The 19,025-nt window shown below is 45.2% G+C and overlaps 1 protein-coding gene across 1 annotated transcript in view; it reads right to left on the reverse strand.

Annotated features, from left to right (window-relative positions):
* ASB14 (ankyrin repeat and SOCS box containing 14) overlaps positions 1 to 19,025 on the reverse strand; it is a 154,549-nt gene that overhangs the window by 51,672 nt on the left and 83,852 nt on the right. The window contains exon 6 of the mRNA XM_069207438.1: positions 17,207 to 17,750. Within this exon, the coding sequence (XP_069063539.1) occupies positions 17,207 to 17,750 (544 nt within the window). The remainder of the gene's footprint in view (positions 1 to 17,206; positions 17,751 to 19,025) is intronic.

The raw sequence follows: 19,025 nt of genomic DNA on the forward strand, positions 1-19,025 counted from the left end.
AAAAACAGCCCTAGGGGGTGGGGTCCCCAGGGCTTAACAAGGCTCGGGGATAGGCACGTCCCTGCCCTTTCTTAAAAAAAGAAATAGCCTTGGGGGATATAGTTTCCAGGGCCTAATAGGGCTTGGGAAGGGTGGCCCCACTCCTCTTAAAAAAAAAAGGACCTGGTAGATGGGATTCCCACAGCTTAATAAGGCCTAGGAAGGGTGGCTATGCTGCCCCACTCCCCTTTTTAAAAATAACAATAAAGGGCCATGGAGATGGAGTCCCTAGGGCCTAATAAAGCTTGGGGAGGGTTGCCATGCGGCCTCCCCTTCCCTTTAAAAAAAAAAAAAAACCTGGGGATAAGGCTCAGGGAGGGGCACATGTGGTCCCCCTCCCCATTAAAAAACATAAGGTCCTGTAGCATTGCTTATGGTAATAAAATATTACTTTAGATTAAAAAGAAACATAGACGTTCACTGAAAAAAACAAAGGTTAAAGTAACTTTATAGTTATGTGAACATGTCAGTGACAAAATTAATGTTTTGAACTAAAAAAACACAGACATTCACCAGATATAGTTAGCAGAGCTAACTATAACTTGCGCCCCCACCATGCACTTCTTATGACGAGTATTACATCACTCATGACATGCTCTATCACATCATTTATGACATCATCTACAGACATACTCAGTATTGAGGAAACACATATGGTTCACAATAATGGAATTCATGAAAAAAAGGCATCCCTTTCCCTCTTCACAAGGATACATTGTTTTTTGATTGCTTGATGGAACATCTTTAAAAATAAAGATTTGGAGACAGAGCTTACCAGGCTTTGCTATAGCCAACTTTTGTTGGAGCTGCAGCCCTGCTTCCTTCTCAAGAATAATTTGCAGTACCTGAGAGTCTCAACGAGGTCAGACCACAGGTCAGGAAGATGGCAGCTTCTGTGTGGGGGTTTATCAGGCTTGGATGGTTGACTAACAGCTGTGCATATCTTGATCCTTATGGAATATCTGTGGGCAGAAGATTGTCCAGCCGTGCTCACAACTATAGAGATGAGTAGAGCTGGGAGAAGTTGATGCCTCAACAGGATACAGATGAAAAAAAATAAACAGGTGCTAGGTCGTCTGCTGTCCATAACGTCAAAACACCCAGTTGCTATGTTGTCTGATCTCCATAGCATGAAGACAGGTCAGAAAATGGAGTCAAAGAAGATCCGTGAGCACAGAGCAGAGGCCTTCTCCTTCCAAGAGATACATATACCTCAGCATATCTGTTCCCATCTTGCAGTGATAAAAATGAATCCAAGCAACAAGCTTGGAAGGACAAGCATGATTTCTTTACTGTTAGATCCTGCTCCATCCCAGAGAGTCTCACGAAGATGACCACATGGTGGATGGTATAAAGGTTTTGTTAACTTAGAGACAATCTTTGAAATTGGCTGCACTTTGAGACCTGCAGAGCACCACATGGCTCATTGAGGATTAAGGGGCATATTTATACTCCGTCTGCGCCGATTGTGCGTCAAAAATGTTGACGCACAATCAGCGCAATCGTTGCCCCGTATTTAAACTTTGACGCCCGCGGATGACAAAATTCCGACACGTGCGTCATTTTTGGGATGCGGCAACCCGCCTTGCGTTCATATATGCAAGGTAGGCGTTCACGTCCAAAAAATGGCTTAAACGGCCATGCGTCGTATTTATGCTTTCGGGCAAAAATTACGCACGGCCGGGAGGCGGAGCCAGAAAATGACGCACAGCCCGATTTGCGTCAAAAATTAACGCCTGGGTCAGGGCAGGCATTAAAATGGGGCAAACACACCTGTATTTAATCAGAACACACAGAACAAACAGCAGAGCAGCAGAGCAGCAACAGGGAGCCATGGAGGTGATACTAATCCAGCGTGCACGCAGACGCAGACCCCAGCAGCAACAACAGCAGCTACAACAACACCAGCAGGGACCCCAAAGGCAGCGCAGAAGGCAGGAGAGGATATTCCGCCCCAGAACCACCCTTCAGGGCCTCAGGAAACACAACATCATCCAGAGGTACCGGTTGAACTGGCAGGCCATTCAGCAGCTGCTGCGCAACACTGAACCGCAGTTGGCCCCCACTTTGGTGACACCCCGCACCATCCCAACAGAAACAAAGCTGCTTGCCGTACTTCACATGCTGGCAAGTGGCTCTTTCCAAACAACTGGTGACCTGGTTGGCGGAATATCACAACCATCATTCTCCGCCTTTTTGCACAAAGTACTGGATGCCATCATTGGATTGACACCCCGCCACATCTGCTTCCCTAACACACTGCAGAAGCAGCAGGAAACAAAACAGGGGTTCTACCTCATCAGTGGCTTCCCACACGTCCTTGGTGCAATCGACTGCACACATGTACGCATTGTGCCACCTGCTGCAACTGAACACCTCTACCGCAACAGGAAGCACACACATTCCATCAACGTGCAGGCCATAATCGATCACCAGGGATTGATCGCCAACATCGTGGCTAAATATCCTGGGAGTGTACATGACTCATACATCTTCCGTCACTGCACCATCAATGAACACTTCCAGGATGGACGGTATGGCAATGGACTACTTGTTGGTAAGTACAAAAACCTACTTATATACACACTGCACAGCAACCCTCTAGGACACACAACACATACACCACAAAGCAACATATGAACAGGAACACACTGAGGTCGTGACATCGCTAGCCATGTTTCTTCGGTCACCATTGAACCTGTCACACATCGGAAATTACTGTACAGCCTAATGTTAAGACGTCAAAGATCACAACGTGTGGAGTGGGTTGCCCAAATGTCACATTGCAAAATGTAAGTGTCCCAATGACCTTTACATTAATCCATTGCCTAAGTCTAAATGTATGGGATGTCCAGGGTACATTGATATGAACGTGTTAACAACACTGTCAATTTTAACTGTGCATGGAACTATCATCTCACCCCCAGTGAAGGCACACAGACACCTGTATCACAAGTCACAATGCTAGGGAGGGCACACTGTACTGCAAATCCCAAAACATACTGCTGACAAACGGTTAGCAGACAAACACTCGTTCTGCCAAGGAAACAACACAATGCAGATGGTACATCCTACAAGCATAGGATGACACATTATTACACAAAAGAGTCACAGACAACACAAGACAACTACTGCCATGAAAGGTAATTTCAATAGTGCCAGCTACATCAACATGATCCCAATCATTTTCTCTTGCAGCTGATCAGGGGTATGGCATCCAGCCATGGATTATGACACCATTTGGCAACCCAAGTACTGCTGCAGAGCGTGCCTACAACGACGCCCATCGGAGGACACGCAGCATTGTCGAGAGGACCTTCGGCATCCTCAAGTCAAGGTTCCGGTGCCTCGACATCACTGGTGGTAGCCTCCTATATTCCCCGGAGATGGTCTGTAGGATCATCCTCACATGTGCAATATTGCACAACATTTGTATCAAAAGAAACATTCCCCTCCTGGAACCAGAGCCACACATGCCTTAAGAGAAGGAAGAGGAGGATGCTGCCCTGCAACAGGAGGGGGAACTACAGAACACGGCTTCTGGTATACGCAGGCGGCAACAGATCGTCAACAATTTCTTTTGAATATGATCACCTTCACCACTTTAGTTAACAAATTTAAATAAACACCTATTCTAATCACCATATCATGGTCTGGCTATTCCTTTTTACACACCTTCATCTCTACTTATCAGAATAAGAGTGTTGCCTCATGGAGCATTGCTGAGATGCTGAGTAGGACACAGAACATCCCAGAGCTAATGTGATGCCTAACATACAATGGTCACATACACACACACTCTTAATGACATATATCATGTACATTTCTCCTTTGAAGGCCAATAGCAGAGGACCACAACTATTTCACACATACATGTTGAAAACAAGGTCCAACGCAGCATATGGCACACAACTAAGACACCATCACTCAATAAGGGGAAAACAAGCCTCATACATGAGGCAGTCAATGTGCTTCGGCATCAGTAACAGGAATGCCTGACCAGACCCTTGACAGCAGTAAGTCCAACTGCATCCAAAATTTGCAAGGAATATCTCTGACCAGAGTCCCATAAAGCAGAACAGAGACAGCACAAGTGCCACACATATGAGCAGCATTGCACACATGACATTCCATGAACATGTCAGCCCATTTCCTAACTCCTGACACACCCATGCACCTGGTCACAACCCACCTGTCGGAAGAGGTCCCTGGAATACTAAGATGTGTACCCTGATATTCCCTCCTCTACCCACACAGACCAACATTAGAAAACCAGTGTGCTACACCCTTTCCTAAGGTATGCCATTGTCATAGAACATCTGACTGCAAGGACGTCAGGTCAATTTATACACTGTCTTCTAGTTTCAAAGCCCTGTTAGCACATGTAGATTGCTTCCCCTGTGAAAATGTCTGTTGGCCCTTAGAATGCAAGTCTCACCTACAGGACTGGTGAGAAACAGATGCAGCCCACACCTGTGATCACCTCCATGCACACCACCCATTTCAAAAAGCACTGCCTCTGCTGATGCCTGGAACAGCATAGGAGTTGCCATTATGTCAAATACACCGTTAAGCATAGATACTAATTAAGCTGTGTAACACAGCCACTGGGTTCATTTGTCACCTTCAAAAACACAGGACATACACAGTTTTACATGTCAACTGTCTAGTTTGTCCTCCAAACAGTCTCAGTCAGACCACTGATTATGTAACTTGTCAAGTAGCTGGATCCTTAATCACCTTGCATTCTGTCAGCCTGACTGGCAACTGTCTGTGCGTCACACTAAAGTATCCCTGTGTCTACATTTGTACCACTTTCGTTAGCAAACCTCTCATTCATCAGGGGGCATTGGGCATGGGCTTCTTCCATGCATACACAAATACATTGTATAGCATCATCTGCCTTTTAACTGTACCATTTGAGTTACATCCTCTTGGAAAAGCAACATTCATGGCCCATCCTTTGTCTGGGTTGCATTTATGCATGAATGACAAAGTGTGACAGTGTCCCAGGTCCGTAGGCAGGGATTGGGTACGGGGCTTTCAGCACAACCAGCAACCTCTGATAATGTCCATGAATAATAAACAAATGTCAGGACCATGACAGTTCACACACAGAATCACAGTGCGCACAACATAGTGATGGGCCGTGTGTGGTGAATAGCTGCAAGAATAATCAGCACAGAGGCTATGATGTTCCCAGATGCAGTGGGAAGTGCAGAGGCCAACCTGTGTACAAATGTTGTAATGACACCTGCTGGAACTTCACACCTGTGACATTATCTCACTCAGCACACAAAGGTTGCCCTGTTGACTGTCTCATTACACGTCTTTAGTGACAGGGTGGGACCATCCACATGTTCGTTCACATGTCCACATCCACTTTACTCACATTGATCAACCAAGGATACTCAGTAGATACAGGAATAGCTGCCACTGACTCATGATGAGTCCTGGACAGAACTGTGACAAATTACACCCCAAAAAATATACAGGATCATCATTGGACCACACACATGAACAAGACACCTATGTGCAATTGATCACTGGAAATATGTGGACACGTGCTGTCTTGTATGCTGGTCCACCACAGCCACTTGATAGTTGGGGCTCACTTCTATGGCCTCAACTGTGGTGTCATCATACATTTGAGATTCACCCTTGTCTGTCTGTGCAAACAACATGGTACCCACTTCCTCAATGCATGTGTATGACTCACTGTGGGATTCACCAACTAGTGCCTAGGAAGCTCTTACCAATACTCTAGGACATAGGATGTAGAAAATGTGGACCACTGACATGAACAAGAGTCTGCCATCCATCTGGTGCATGCTATGTCACATGTGGTGTCTACGTGACCCTAAAACTCGGAAGTACACTTTACGGGTGTTGTTACATGTATGACTAACACATGCCCTCGCTCATTTCCAATATGACTTCCATCTAAGGATTGGACACATGGACGTCACATTTATACAAGCATATGTACAATTATGCTTCATGTGATACACACACACTTGGTCAACAAACACATTAGTTGCCAAAGCACACAATTTGAGCCAAAGGCATTTAGGTATTGTACATATGTGCGTCACATTGCTATCCTCTCCTTATGCCAAACATGCCCAATTTGTGCAACACATATATGTAGGCCACACTTATGACCATCTATTGCGTCAGCCAACCGTAAAAATACTGTGAAGGGAGTAGTGGATCATGTTCCGCTGCAGTATGATGTCACACATGTGAACATACACTATCAACACCATACTGTCTTCAATCAGCCTATCTCTGATGTGTCCCAAATGTAACATAACCAAAAAACAAGTAAAAATGCCCAAAACCAGTTAATGCACTGTAATTTTGACGTCCCTAGCGTTATGCGTCATTTTTTGACTACCAAAACTGTATTTGCGTCATTTTTTTTGACGCACAGGAGTGAAATTTAGCCCGCATCCAGATATTTGTACAGTCCATGTACTATTATGTGGATGCGGGTTAATTTTCACTTCTGTGCATCAAACAAAATGACGCAAATACAGTTTTGGTAAACAAAAAATGACGCATAACGCGAAAAAGGCGGGATTTTTCATACAGGAAGTGATGTAATAGGATATCCTGTTTACAGATCATGTACAGTGGTTGTACTTTCACTTTCACTTTGCAGTCTATGATCCTTCTAGACTGTGTGGCTGTGTAGAGAGTGTTGTCCTGGGATTTTGTGCTGTTTTTGTCCTGTGTGCTATCTGTATTGTCAATTTGTGAAATAAATATTGTTGGTGTATACTGTACTACTGTGTTTTGTCTACATTTGTCCATTTATTTTGTGTTTTTGTTGTTTGTGGGAGTCTGTTGTGGGTAGTGTTAGTTTGGGGATAGTTGGGCTCTTTTAGTGTTTAGGTTTACTTTTTTTCTGTCTTTGTACCCCTACTTTCCCCCTGTTCCCCTTTCTATTTCTTTTACCCCTATTCCATTTCACTTCCAAGTATGTCTGGTAGGCCACGTCTTGGCAGGATGGGGGAAGAGGAGTTGGGGGGTTCATCTGGCTTGTGACGCATTTCTTGACGCTCATGATCCAGGCAGGGGGCAGGGTGATACAGGGGTATCCAACAGAGGCGCGCAGAATCCGGTGGAGAAAGGTGCTGCATCACCTGCAGTGTGTGTATGCCAGCCAGAGGAGTGACCACCAGCTGAAGCACCGGTGGGCTGACCTCATCATCAGGGAGCAGGATCTCTTGGACCACCTGGGAATCATGATTGGTGGCACTGTTGGTGAGTACGAATCATGTTAATGTGCACGATTAAATGCTCTGTAGTGACATAAGGGGATTAGTACAATGTCTGCCAGCTAACTTGCTGACTGTGTGTAATGCTGAGGAAATATAAAGGGATAATTGATGCACTATGGCAAGGATCACAATTGCTAGCTGTCAGGTAGCACGTGCTCAGCAAACTTACAGGTTACTCTTCCATGAAGGAAATTGGTGCGGCCTTTTTGTCAGAAAAGCTAACAAAATAGGAGCCAATCATGTCTATATAGGGTACTTTTGACAGAGAAGTACAGATGTACCAACATTTAGGCCAACTTTGTTGAAGCAATTGCTAGACTGACTTTACAATCACTACATGATGCAGAAAATAAGTGCTGCCTTCACGTCAATTGATAATAGCAAAGTGGCTCAGACATATGTCTCATGTGAGTCTGGTGAGTGTGGAAGGAAAGCGTTCACGGAAGTACTATGAATGTGTGGGATTATTGTGTTCCTTGATCTTTTTTGATACATGTCAGTTCTGGATTTGAATACATCGTGAAAAGGTGTAAGGTGCCCTCAGCTAACATCTTAAAATGTTTGTTGGAGTTAGTTGTGCCGCAATCCAAATATGGATGGCAGTCCAAGTGTATGCACATGGCCTCACATCTCCATGGTTGGTGCAAATCACCATAGCTGGGCCACATCAATTGAATAAACTGTAACAACAGGATGGCTTACAAAAGTCCCTGCCCCTCCCTCTGTACATTGGACCTATGTGCAATAAATGTGTCATGGTCACAAGGCATGTTTGACTGGTAATGCAGTCCTCAAGTAACCAGGCTTTGGATGTCTCTCTTGGATGCACATGACGAGACGATTACACTCCATATTTTTCACTGCTCACCAATTACGGGGCATATTTGCAACCACATGATAGTTAGGGCCAATGTATGTGTGCAGATATGTGTGTAACTGTCACAGGAGACCCATGCTATGTACAAGTTGGCCGTGATATATCAGATGCAGTACCATCATGTCTGAATGGCTGCCATTTCCTCATTCAGCCCACACATTGTATATGTTTATGAAATTGTTACGCTGTGCACAGATTTTGAGCACATTTCTTCCTTCCATACCTTACAGGTGGACCGGCACCCTACACTGTGGGAGAGGAGGTGACATTTGAGGACCCCGACCACTCCAGTAAGTGTTGATATGTCTGTTATGGGTTGTGTTTGCTGGTTATGGACTCGTGTGAGTTGGACGCATAGCAAGGTGTGATGCGTTGGGCAAGCTTTTCTCTTGTTCCATGAGTGGGAATGCAGTTCTCACATGTTTTGAGTTGGCCAATGCGTATCCAATGGTATCATGTAGGGATTGTAGGCCATTCCTGTAGGCCCCACTGTGAGTACAGGGGTTAGTCATGTGGATGACACTTGTATCACCAAGAGTCGCAATCGAAGTCAGCCCCAATTTAGTCAGCCTGTCAGACCCACATTCTCTAAGATTGGTACAGCAAATAGCTTTCCAATAGACATCTGCTTCCCTATTTACCTACGTTATTTTGAAACAGTAGGTAGAACCTCCCAGCAGCATGTACTTCCACATGTAGTGCTACAAGTATGTGGAACTTGAGTGCAATGGCCTAGGTGTGCATGCAATTCATGATCATGGGTGTTCTAGCAACTCTGTGTCTGGCAGTTCGGGCTGGACTATTCCCATGGGGAACAGGGTGAAGACTGATTTGCATATGGCTGGGTCCAAACTGGAATGGCATGGGCAGCAAAAAAATGATGGATTAAACCCAGATCTGTGACTGGGGGAGAGTGTTTGCATTGTCAGCACTCCGTCCATCATTCTTTTGTGTCGTCTGATTTAAGTCAGGCCTCACTGGAAGTATATGTTGTGTACCAAGTTCTGCATTTCCTGACATGTCTGACCCTATGAGTGCTCTAGGGTTTGCTGACTCCTAATTGTAGATAGACCTTACCTGTGGTGTGTCTGTAGAGACAAACATGTGTGGAGTTTCCTATACACTCCTCTGTGTACATGTTGTTGGCAAATTATAGTTGTTTATCCACCCCCCCCCTCAAACACGGGCATGGGTTTGTGAATGGGGTACCTAGTACTGATGTTACCAGTATGTTACACATACATGTGAATAAGGGACGGTTTGGTTGCAAACTAGTATACACACACTCACGTTTGGCACTTGGTACTATACTGGCAAGTCCAGTTACAACTTGCAGACCATGTGGCTTTAGTTTTGCTTTCCGTACACTGACATTTGTAGCCCAGGTCTTGGCGGAGGATATGCAGCATGATTCTTAGCTGACAACTGGCAGAACTCAGATTGCAAGTCAAAGCCAGTTGTTACCCATCTTGTAAGTTATGGATGTGCTTTGTGTGATGTGACCTTTGTAGTCTGGCCTGCCATGTACTTCCTCAGGGACATTCAATGATCCGTATTGTGATATGAGCTGTTACAAGTACAGTAGATGTAATGTCTGATAAACTTCCTGTGCCATTTCACACAATGCAGTTACTAATGTAGAATAACTGCATTTGTCTTCACAGCTGCTAACATGACTCCAGACCAGGTGCGTGAATTTCAGCGCCGGGCCATGCAATATCAGCACATCCTACTGGTGGAGTCAGGGATCCGGAGGATGGCCCGGCGATATCGCCATGAACGGGCCTCCGGGGCATGGAGAGCCTTCCCACGGGTGGGCCTACTTTGCCCACCACAGCCACCACCAGCACAACCACCAATCCGAGCCAGGTGGCCCCACCCACAGCTGCCACTGTTGGTCCGACATCTGCTGGACTTCCAGGCCCCAGCATTGCCACCGGTGCAGGACAGCCCACTAGGCCTGGCACCACACCCACACAGACCTCCTCCACCAGTACCCAGACTGCCACTGCTCCATCTGTTGACCCTGCAGCCTTCAACCGAATGGATCGTAAGATGGACAAAGTGCTGCGCAAGTTGAGCCACCTGAGCCGGGATGTGCGGCACATTAACTGGCGGGTTAAGTCCATTAAGAGGACCCTCCGGAGGGCCAACCTCTAGACTTTTTGCTATGGACATGATTCCCTCCCCTCCCTCCTCTTTCATTGTTCTTATAGTTAGTGGGCTTAGGGGGCTTAGTGTTAGGTTAGTATAGGCTGTTAGTTTAGTTAGTGTTAGTGGGTGGGGGGTCCTGCTTGTTTCTATTTTTACTTATTACATGTGTGGGTGGGTGTCTATGTTGGGGTTCTTGTGTGTTTAAAAAAAAAAAAAAAAAAAAAAACTAAAAACAAATTCCCAAAAAATATATATTTGTACAGGATAGTATAGTATGTGTTTAGGTTAGTATGTGTTGTCCTCCATGTGTCCCGTCTCATAAGGGGGGTAGATGTTTAGAACGTTTCGTTACATGTGACAAGTAAGTGTAGCTTAGGTTAGTTAGGGACAGTTGTGGGTAATGAGTAGTCAGGCTAGATTAGGGTAGGTAAGATTTTTCCCTCAGTTTCCTCATCTGTGATTAGCATTTAATAAATATTTGGTTAACCCTTAATAGTATGTGTTGAATGGTACTTGATCGTGGGTTTGGATTCAGTGTACATCAATTTTGTACTATAACATCTGTGTCCTATGCTACAAACAAATCCCAACTGAGCTGTACGATTGGCAGCTAGCCCAGAGCTACCTTGCAAAGTGTCGACCCTTTGCTGCAACCACCAATCACAGTTAATATGGATGACAATGTGTTTCTGTTGATAAGTGTGTTTTGAAAGTCACAAACAGTGCTTCCAGACTTGGTATTGGGGAAACAGTTTTAGGTCTGACTGCAGTGTGATGATCATGCACACCCTTATAAGATGAGTTCTCATTGGCAATCTTGTATTCTTGTCTTCATGACCCTCATACATCATTTGTGACACAGTTCGGCATGATTACCTATTTGTATGTTAACTCAGACACCTTCATTTATGCCGTTTTTGTAGTGTTTACTTAGATTAGTGTGGCATGTTTATTGTGTTATTTTTGCATGTTGACAACATTTTGCGGCCACTATTTGATGACTTAGATATCCCCTGAGGAAGCATTCTTCTGTCCAACACAGCATGGTGGTGTATGGTTTCCCACTTCATCAGATTTGTCCCTCAGGATGGGCAGAGTATGATGCAATCATGGGCACTGTGCAGAATTCTCTGACTACATATTATCAGGATGGTTGTATTGACAAACTACGTAATTTGACAGTAGGCACATTTCAGTTATCTACTTCACAGTTGATATGTCACATTACCCAGAGACAGATTTATTGTGTAAGTGCTATTTATTGAAACGTGCTGTAGTGCTATCTGTACATTGTCCATGATTGTGAGTCCATTATAGTGACATCTTACATTGTGATCCAACACAAGGGGTTACGGAAATGCTTTTGACATGCTGGGGTTGATGTTTCAGACAGTGCAGAGGGACAGGATTTGGCAATGAGTAGGAGAGAGACAATCACTGGGCTGGGTGACAAGATATACAGTGGTTTGCAGAACAGTGCTTGAGTAAAGTTGTTGCAAGACTGGCAAGTTACAAAGCGCAGGACCTTGGTAAATGTGGGCCATGTGGCAGGGACTAGTGCTTCCGGGTCATTTTCCTTGTGAATGTGATCTGTTCCATGTCTTCTTCTTCTGATGTGTGTGTTGCCTGCTCTGTCCTTGTTGTTGTTGGTTGTGAAGGGGCAACACACACCTCAGTGTTAGAAGACGTGGAGTCAGACATCCCGGTCGCTGCTCCCTGTGAAGGTCTTATGGGCAGCACTGCAGCAAGGAGGGTCTGCTGGTTCTTGAGAATAGCAGCCACATCATGATGGTAGGCAGCCAGGTCGGTCCTGAGGGAGTCATGATTGCATTTGTGCATGCAGTGGAAGGTTTGGGGTGCGAGGTGTAGTGGCAACTCCCTTACTGCAGTGGGGAATTCCTTGACAGTTTCTTGTAGTCCTTGCAGTATGGATGTTAGGACTTGCATATCTGCTGCCTGATCTGCAGATGACATCATGCACGAACGCATCCCTCAAGGCAGGCTGCCATAGTTTGCATCCCCACCCGCACCTCCTTGGCTAGCTCCCGCTGTACTCCAACTACAGTTCTCTCAAAGCTGGTGCCAGTGTCGTCTGAGTCCTCACCTGTATTGGAGCTGGCAGGTCTTACAATTGGGGTGGTGGGTGGATCCTCTGCGATGGCTGCTTGTTCTGTGCTCCTCCTTGTGACTGAAGGTGGGGTCTGGAGGGTGTCAAGGACCTTTTGGATAGTCTCCTGGAGAATGTTTATCGGCTCGTCATCCATGTCATCAGGGAAATCTGGGGCAGGCATTTCGGCAGGAGATCCATCTTCCTCTGCAATGAAACAGGGTACAATTAGCGTGTCTGTGTTGTGGCAATTTTGATGTGACGTGCCTGCCTTTTGATGAATTCACTTTGTGATCTTGTTTTGTGTTAATTTCTCCAGTCCTTCAGATGGGCATTCTTCCAGGCCTATGGCCCACCTGTGTGTCACATGTATGTTATTGAGTTATCAGACTTGTCAGCCTCATCGCCTCTAGGTGTTGGTTTATGCCAAATACAGAATTGCCACCTTCTTTTCCTACTCAACCCTCCGTGTACATCCATTCTCATGGTGAGACCTTTCACTGGCTGTGGGTGTACTGATGGCCCTGACAGCACACTTAAAAATCTGGACCTGCCCCAATCTCTGATCTTTCACATCCACTTAAATGTAATTGACATGTGGCATATCCTATGCATGGCAATGTTATGATCCGATATGGATGTTGACATTGGTAATGTGTCCTGCTGATGTTGGGGAATGTGTGTTACATTGGATTGCCCTGATAATCGTATCAGTGTCCTATTTCCTCCTCTGACTGTGCAGGTGTATTTCAGTGACCAGTTACATGTGTCCCCCCCTCAATGCTGTTGTCTGAGCAGTATGACATTTGGGATGTTGCATTGTTACCCAGGCACAGGATGGACCCAGACATATGCAGCATGGGTGTGTCCTTAGTGCTGTGTGGCTCCTATTGTTGTTTACATTGGCTGATGTTTGCGACAACTATGGGCATTGACATTTGTGAGTACTGGGGCCTTTGTCTTGTTTCTGGGGATTGTTAATTTAGGTGTGTGTGATCCATGGGGAGGTCACTGCCATTGGCTACTTGAGCTGCACACAGAGCAGAGGTGGTAGTGGCAACTGTTGTCGCAGTTACATTCCAGTTGTCGGTATGGCTAGAGATTGTTAATAGGGCCCTAGTTAATGTAGGGGGTATGGTGGCTGACGTGTGCCGGGATGTCAGTTTGACGTTGTGCCCTTCCCTCCTGGCGTGGCATTCCCTTTGCTCCATCGATGTAATTACAGCATGCCCCCATGGGACTGTTGTTGGTGTTGTGTAATGGTGTGCCCCAGGTCTTCTCAGAACGGGCCATGCCCCCATGCCGTGCCCCTTTACCCATGCCACTCCATGTATTAGATGACTTTCATGCATTTAGTGGTCGGTATCCCCCCCTGCTCACAGTTGACATTGATGCATTTTAATTCCCCATGCGACTTACCTTGCATGTGCGTTGTCTCGTGGTAGTCTGCGCTGTCCTGTCCTTGAATCCCTGTGACGATCTCCTCAGGGATGACGGCTGCGACCATCTCCTCCATGTGGTCCAGGGCCTGCTGGTGTGCTGGACTCCCACCTCCAGTCTGCAGTGCTGCCTTCCTGTTCCTGGTCATCTTTTCCTTTGTCCTGCGCTTGCAGACATGCCAGCGTTTCTTGCACTCGATGACTGTTCTGCGTACTTCAGCCACACTGTTAATCTTGTCGACAATTTGTTGCCATATCGCCTCTCTCCTACTGATTGGCAACTTTGAGGTGACAAACAGTTGGTGCTGGTGTTCCGTCACCTCTTTAACCAGAATTTCCTGCTCCTCTGCACTAAAGCGACACTTTCTTTTCTTCTTAAAAGTGTCCTGGTTCTTGTGTGGGTCCTCCTGGCTGGGTCCTGGTCTGCTGTCATCTTCCTGGGGTCTGTAGTGGCATCTGGGATCCATTTTGGCTCTCCTCTGGTGAAATGGCAGTGTTTGCTGGTTTTTTTTACGCTATTACGTCAAAAAACGGCGCATATCCGGTTTGCGGTGTCGTAAATCGACCCACAGTCATTTCCGCCGCGTTAACGTCATTTTGCTTTACGACTTGACGCTGCGGTGTGCGTCAAAATTAATGACTCCCACCTGTGGTTTGCGCCGCCGTGCGTCAAAGTATAAATATGATGCCCGCACGGCGCACCAAAATGGTGTTAGCCGGCGGTAATATTTTTTACGCAAAACTGCGCCGGCGCAGTTTTGCGTCAAAAAGTATAAATATGGGCCTAAGTATCGTATAGAGAGTGGAACTAGGAGTGAAACAGGGGTCACACTGACAACACTGAACAAGATGGTGCATCTATGAAATAAAGGATTTCACCTATTTAAACTGCACTGAGGCAAAATGAAGACTGAGAACTCAAAGTCTGATGATTCATTTAGAGGCCTGTGTGAATTACCAACAGACTGAAGCAATAGCCTCGAAAATCTGAGTGTTTGGGAGGCCTGGTTATGCAAATAATTATAGGCTTTGCGCTGAGCTGCAGCACTTTGTTCTGCAGGAAGTACTAGATGAGGCTAAGGATGTACATGGTCCATAAAAAAGACCCTCACCTCGCAATGAAAGGCCCCTCTAGAAACAATACTGGAATTATTACACTTATGGTGGAATTTAGCAAAACTAATCAGTGTGAGCCGATGAACAGGGTTGCAGAGAAGGGCGCTAGAACTGCACGCAATTTCAAAAGATAGCTGATATCCCTGGGAAGTGATGCTTCCCTGTAGTTTTCAAATAGACTAAGGGTGCGGATGGAGGAAAACTCCTTTTTGCATTCTTACCTTACGACAGGAAGCAAATTCCTAGATTTATGTAAAAAGAGTGGGAGGCGATGTGGAGCTGTAGAGGGTGAACTCTCCCGTGTTTGTGCCTTGGTTCCTTAATTTTATATTGATATTGTTCCGATTTGTTAGAGGAGGCAAACCTATCTGTAGCCTGGAAATACATTTTGTATTTTTGTTTTCCAAATAAAATTCTATCATGAGAAAAGCTGGGCCATTGTCCTTCACCTCTCATCCCCCCTGCTCTTGTTTTCACTTACCATCATCTGGTGAAGTGGGTGCTGTAGCGTCTAAGGCTCCAAATATGAACCCCCTCAGGATAGGCGTAGGGATCCAGTAAATACCTCCTATTCCAAGCTTTGGCAAACAAATGTAGAATTCTGTGCCTATTGCACCAAATACAGCTTGCGTTCACAAGGATGCCTGTCACGATATTGCAGCTGAGATATCCAAATGCATAAATATTTAATCCACAATATGGACTACCACTATATCATGAAAGTAAGTGTATACAGGAAAGGATAGACTGAACGCCACATTTATTTAGCATGATGATATAATGGAAGTTGATACTATGGATTCAATTTTGTTGCAGGTCGATATTTAGACCGCGATATTAAAAACTGCCACCTCACCCTTGTTAATTACCAGCCATTTCCCCTCCAGTACATTTCTGCATGTTTGACCTGCAGAAATGAATCTGGGGAAAATGTAGATGTTTATTGCACTAAGTAATAATGAGATCTCTTCAGAGCTCAAAATTATGTTCCCTCCACAAAGAGGGTACATACTTTTGAGTTTGTGAAATGAGAGAAATTTTGCCACATACTTAGAATGGGGGCCATAATTGGATATTTTGTTTGGTCTAGGTTGTTGAATCTAGAACACTCTACATTAAGGCTTTGTTTTCCATGGAGTGGAGGGTGTCAGCTGAAACCCGTTGTTACTCACACCTTTATTCACTTGCTAAATAACAATAATTATTTCCTAATAAATACAGATTTAATGACATTTTTGCAATCTACGACTCATATCGATATCTATATGTATTATTCACGCCATCCTGAGTTCCCTCGGAATTGCAAGCCGACTATAGTCGTTGTTTGTGCCAAAACATCGGCAGACACCAAAGAGTGACACAAAAAATGAGCAAGGGGCAGAGTTTGCGACTAGTAGTCCAGATCTTCCTGTGGTTCTTAACTATAAACATAAGGCAACTGCATCCTACTACATTAAAAAACCTGGACTTCATTCACAAAATGTTTCATTCACATATGTATCGCTCACGCACACGAAGGGTTGAATTTGAAATTGGATCCTGCGATCCAGAATGAGGGAGAGCTGACATTTCTGAATGTAAATTTAACTTACTACTTGGGAACATCAGGAAGTATGGTGTATTCTTCCCAATTGTTACAGTGGGAGCGTGAGAGGAGGGGCATGAAGCGGCCAAGGAGAAGTTGGCTGGTATCCATAAAGTCATAAATGTGTGGCCATTCATGTACCCAATGTTTTTGTTCACCCAACGCCCCACCCGCTTTTTCCGTAGGGTGAAAAAAAGTGAAAGTGCAAATGTACATTTCTGCTTTCAGATGCTCAATCAGTGAGCAATATAAAGGGATAAATGTAAGACAGTAGGAGCATACATGGAATATATTTTCATGCATACTCTTGGGATATTGTAACAGTCCCTTAATAGTCACAATTCTACCCAGATCATAGTAAGAGAACCTATGATATGTAGATTTCCTACTTTTTTCCCTGGAAGATTTGGGACATAGAATTTCTAGTTCCCATGTTAGTTTTGCTACATTTTCCAAGCACTCCCTAATGCAGACTGCCCAAACTCACTTATGTGTGGGTCACAGGAAAAGAGAGATACACACTTGTCTACTTTTCATTTAGAAGCAGTGCTATGGACTGGAATACACGCCACCACCACGCATAAAAAGCTGCCAAAGTACCATGGTATCTTTGATAACAGGAGAGCTCCATCCTTCGTACCCCAGCGGAGTGTGCTCCTTGTTTCCATAAGGACAATCAAAACATAGCTTCACATCATAGCCGTAGTTCAGCAGCATCCTTAACATAACTTCATCCTTTAGCGTGTACTGCAGGGCTGAGGGGAAGTGCAAGGTGTTTACTCGGCAGAAGTAGTTCACATTGGCCCCATGAAGAAGGAGCATATTTATCAACTCATAATTGCCCAGTCTCAAGGCCACTTGTAGGCAGTTGACTGGATCCTGGTTGGGCAGAGCTCCAGCTTCCAGAAGCAGTTTAGCCGAGTATGTGTCTCCATTTGCAACAGCAAAATACAAAGGCGACCTCCTCTGATCATCATAGCCTCTGCAAACACGAGGGTCCAGCATGAAATTGACATCAAAGTCGGATTTAAGGAGAAGCTCGAGGCACTGAGGATGTCCTCCTGCGGCAGCCGAGTGAACTGGGCTAATCCCACTTCTCTTAATGGCATCAAAAGCAGTCACTGGGATCAGTGTCTTCAGAGCTCTGAAAGAGGACAAAGTAAAACAATATCTGTCACACGAATTGTGCTGTTTACTAAATTCACCTCCATTACAATTTGGTAAAAATCGTGTGTTAATTCAAGAACTGTACAGTGCTTATTGTGCTGGCTGTATTTGTTAGGATGTGTTGATTAGTGATGAGTAAATACCTAAAGAATTTCTTAAGGCTTCCATGTACAGAACTAGGGTTGAACAAGCAACTACAATCTGGTTCAACAGGTCACAGAGGCCCACATTTACAAGCGGCCTGTGCCACCAGTGTCACTTTTTGTGAAGCACCAGCGGTGCAGGCTGCAAGGCCACTTTGTGTGACTTTTCATAGGCTTGTGGATATGGAGTAAGGCAATACAGTGCAAGTCGCTGCGTTGCCTTACTTTGCATCATCGAGGCGTTTCCATGGTGTTCCCACGCAACATCAATAGATTTTGACGCATTCCTAGATGTACAAGGTTTTGTAAACCTGGGAATGCGTCAGAAGCCTACTCCACTCCAGGGGTGGCATAAGAGTGACGCAACGGAAATAAATATATTTATTTCTCCCCGGTTTTTCCTCTTTTTATGTGTGCTGCAGAATGCAGCACACATAGAAGGAGGAAATAGCCTCCATTTGTGTTTTTGTGCAGGAAGGTGTCCCTTTCTGCACAAAAACAATAATCTCCACAACGCAGGCACCCTTGCACCATGGCAATTTGTGTGCCAGTGCAGGGGGAGAGGACAGAATGAGCTGTATCTTCCAGATACGGTGCATTTCGGCTCTTTCCTGGTGACACAGGGTGGCACAGCGAGGCACTTGTTGCGCCATGGGCCTTGTGAATATGGCCTAGTGTCCAGGCTCAACGATAATGCACTCTGTTGCACCTGCTACAGTCATTAGGTGACCAGGGATGGCGAGGACTGGTAGACCTTATTTGAAGGGTTCAACACTGGAAAGTATCAGTCCCTAGATGGGATAAAAGTTACAACATGGGAGAGGACAAATATAGAGGTGGGGGCTGGTGGACCAGATCATCTCACCCCAATTTCCCACACCTACTCATGCAGACTAAAATGTTTTGCTGCAGACCACCTGCTTGTTGAGAACAGTTTCTGTCTTCAATGGTAGATGATAGAACTGAACTGTGGAAGTACCAGCAGACATATACCACTTCTGAACTGAGATGTGAATAACAAGCAGGGGCCAGTGCCCCCATGAATTGTAAGGTTTGCATTGTGAATCACAACAACAATGGTAATTCTTAAGGAAGGCAGGATGATCAAA

The sequence above is a fragment of the Pleurodeles waltl genome, chromosome 9 (genome assembly GCF_031143425.1).
Source record: "Pleurodeles waltl isolate 20211129_DDA chromosome 9, aPleWal1.hap1.20221129, whole genome shotgun sequence".
Classification (NCBI taxonomy): Eukaryota; Metazoa; Chordata; class Amphibia; order Caudata; family Salamandridae; genus Pleurodeles; species Pleurodeles waltl.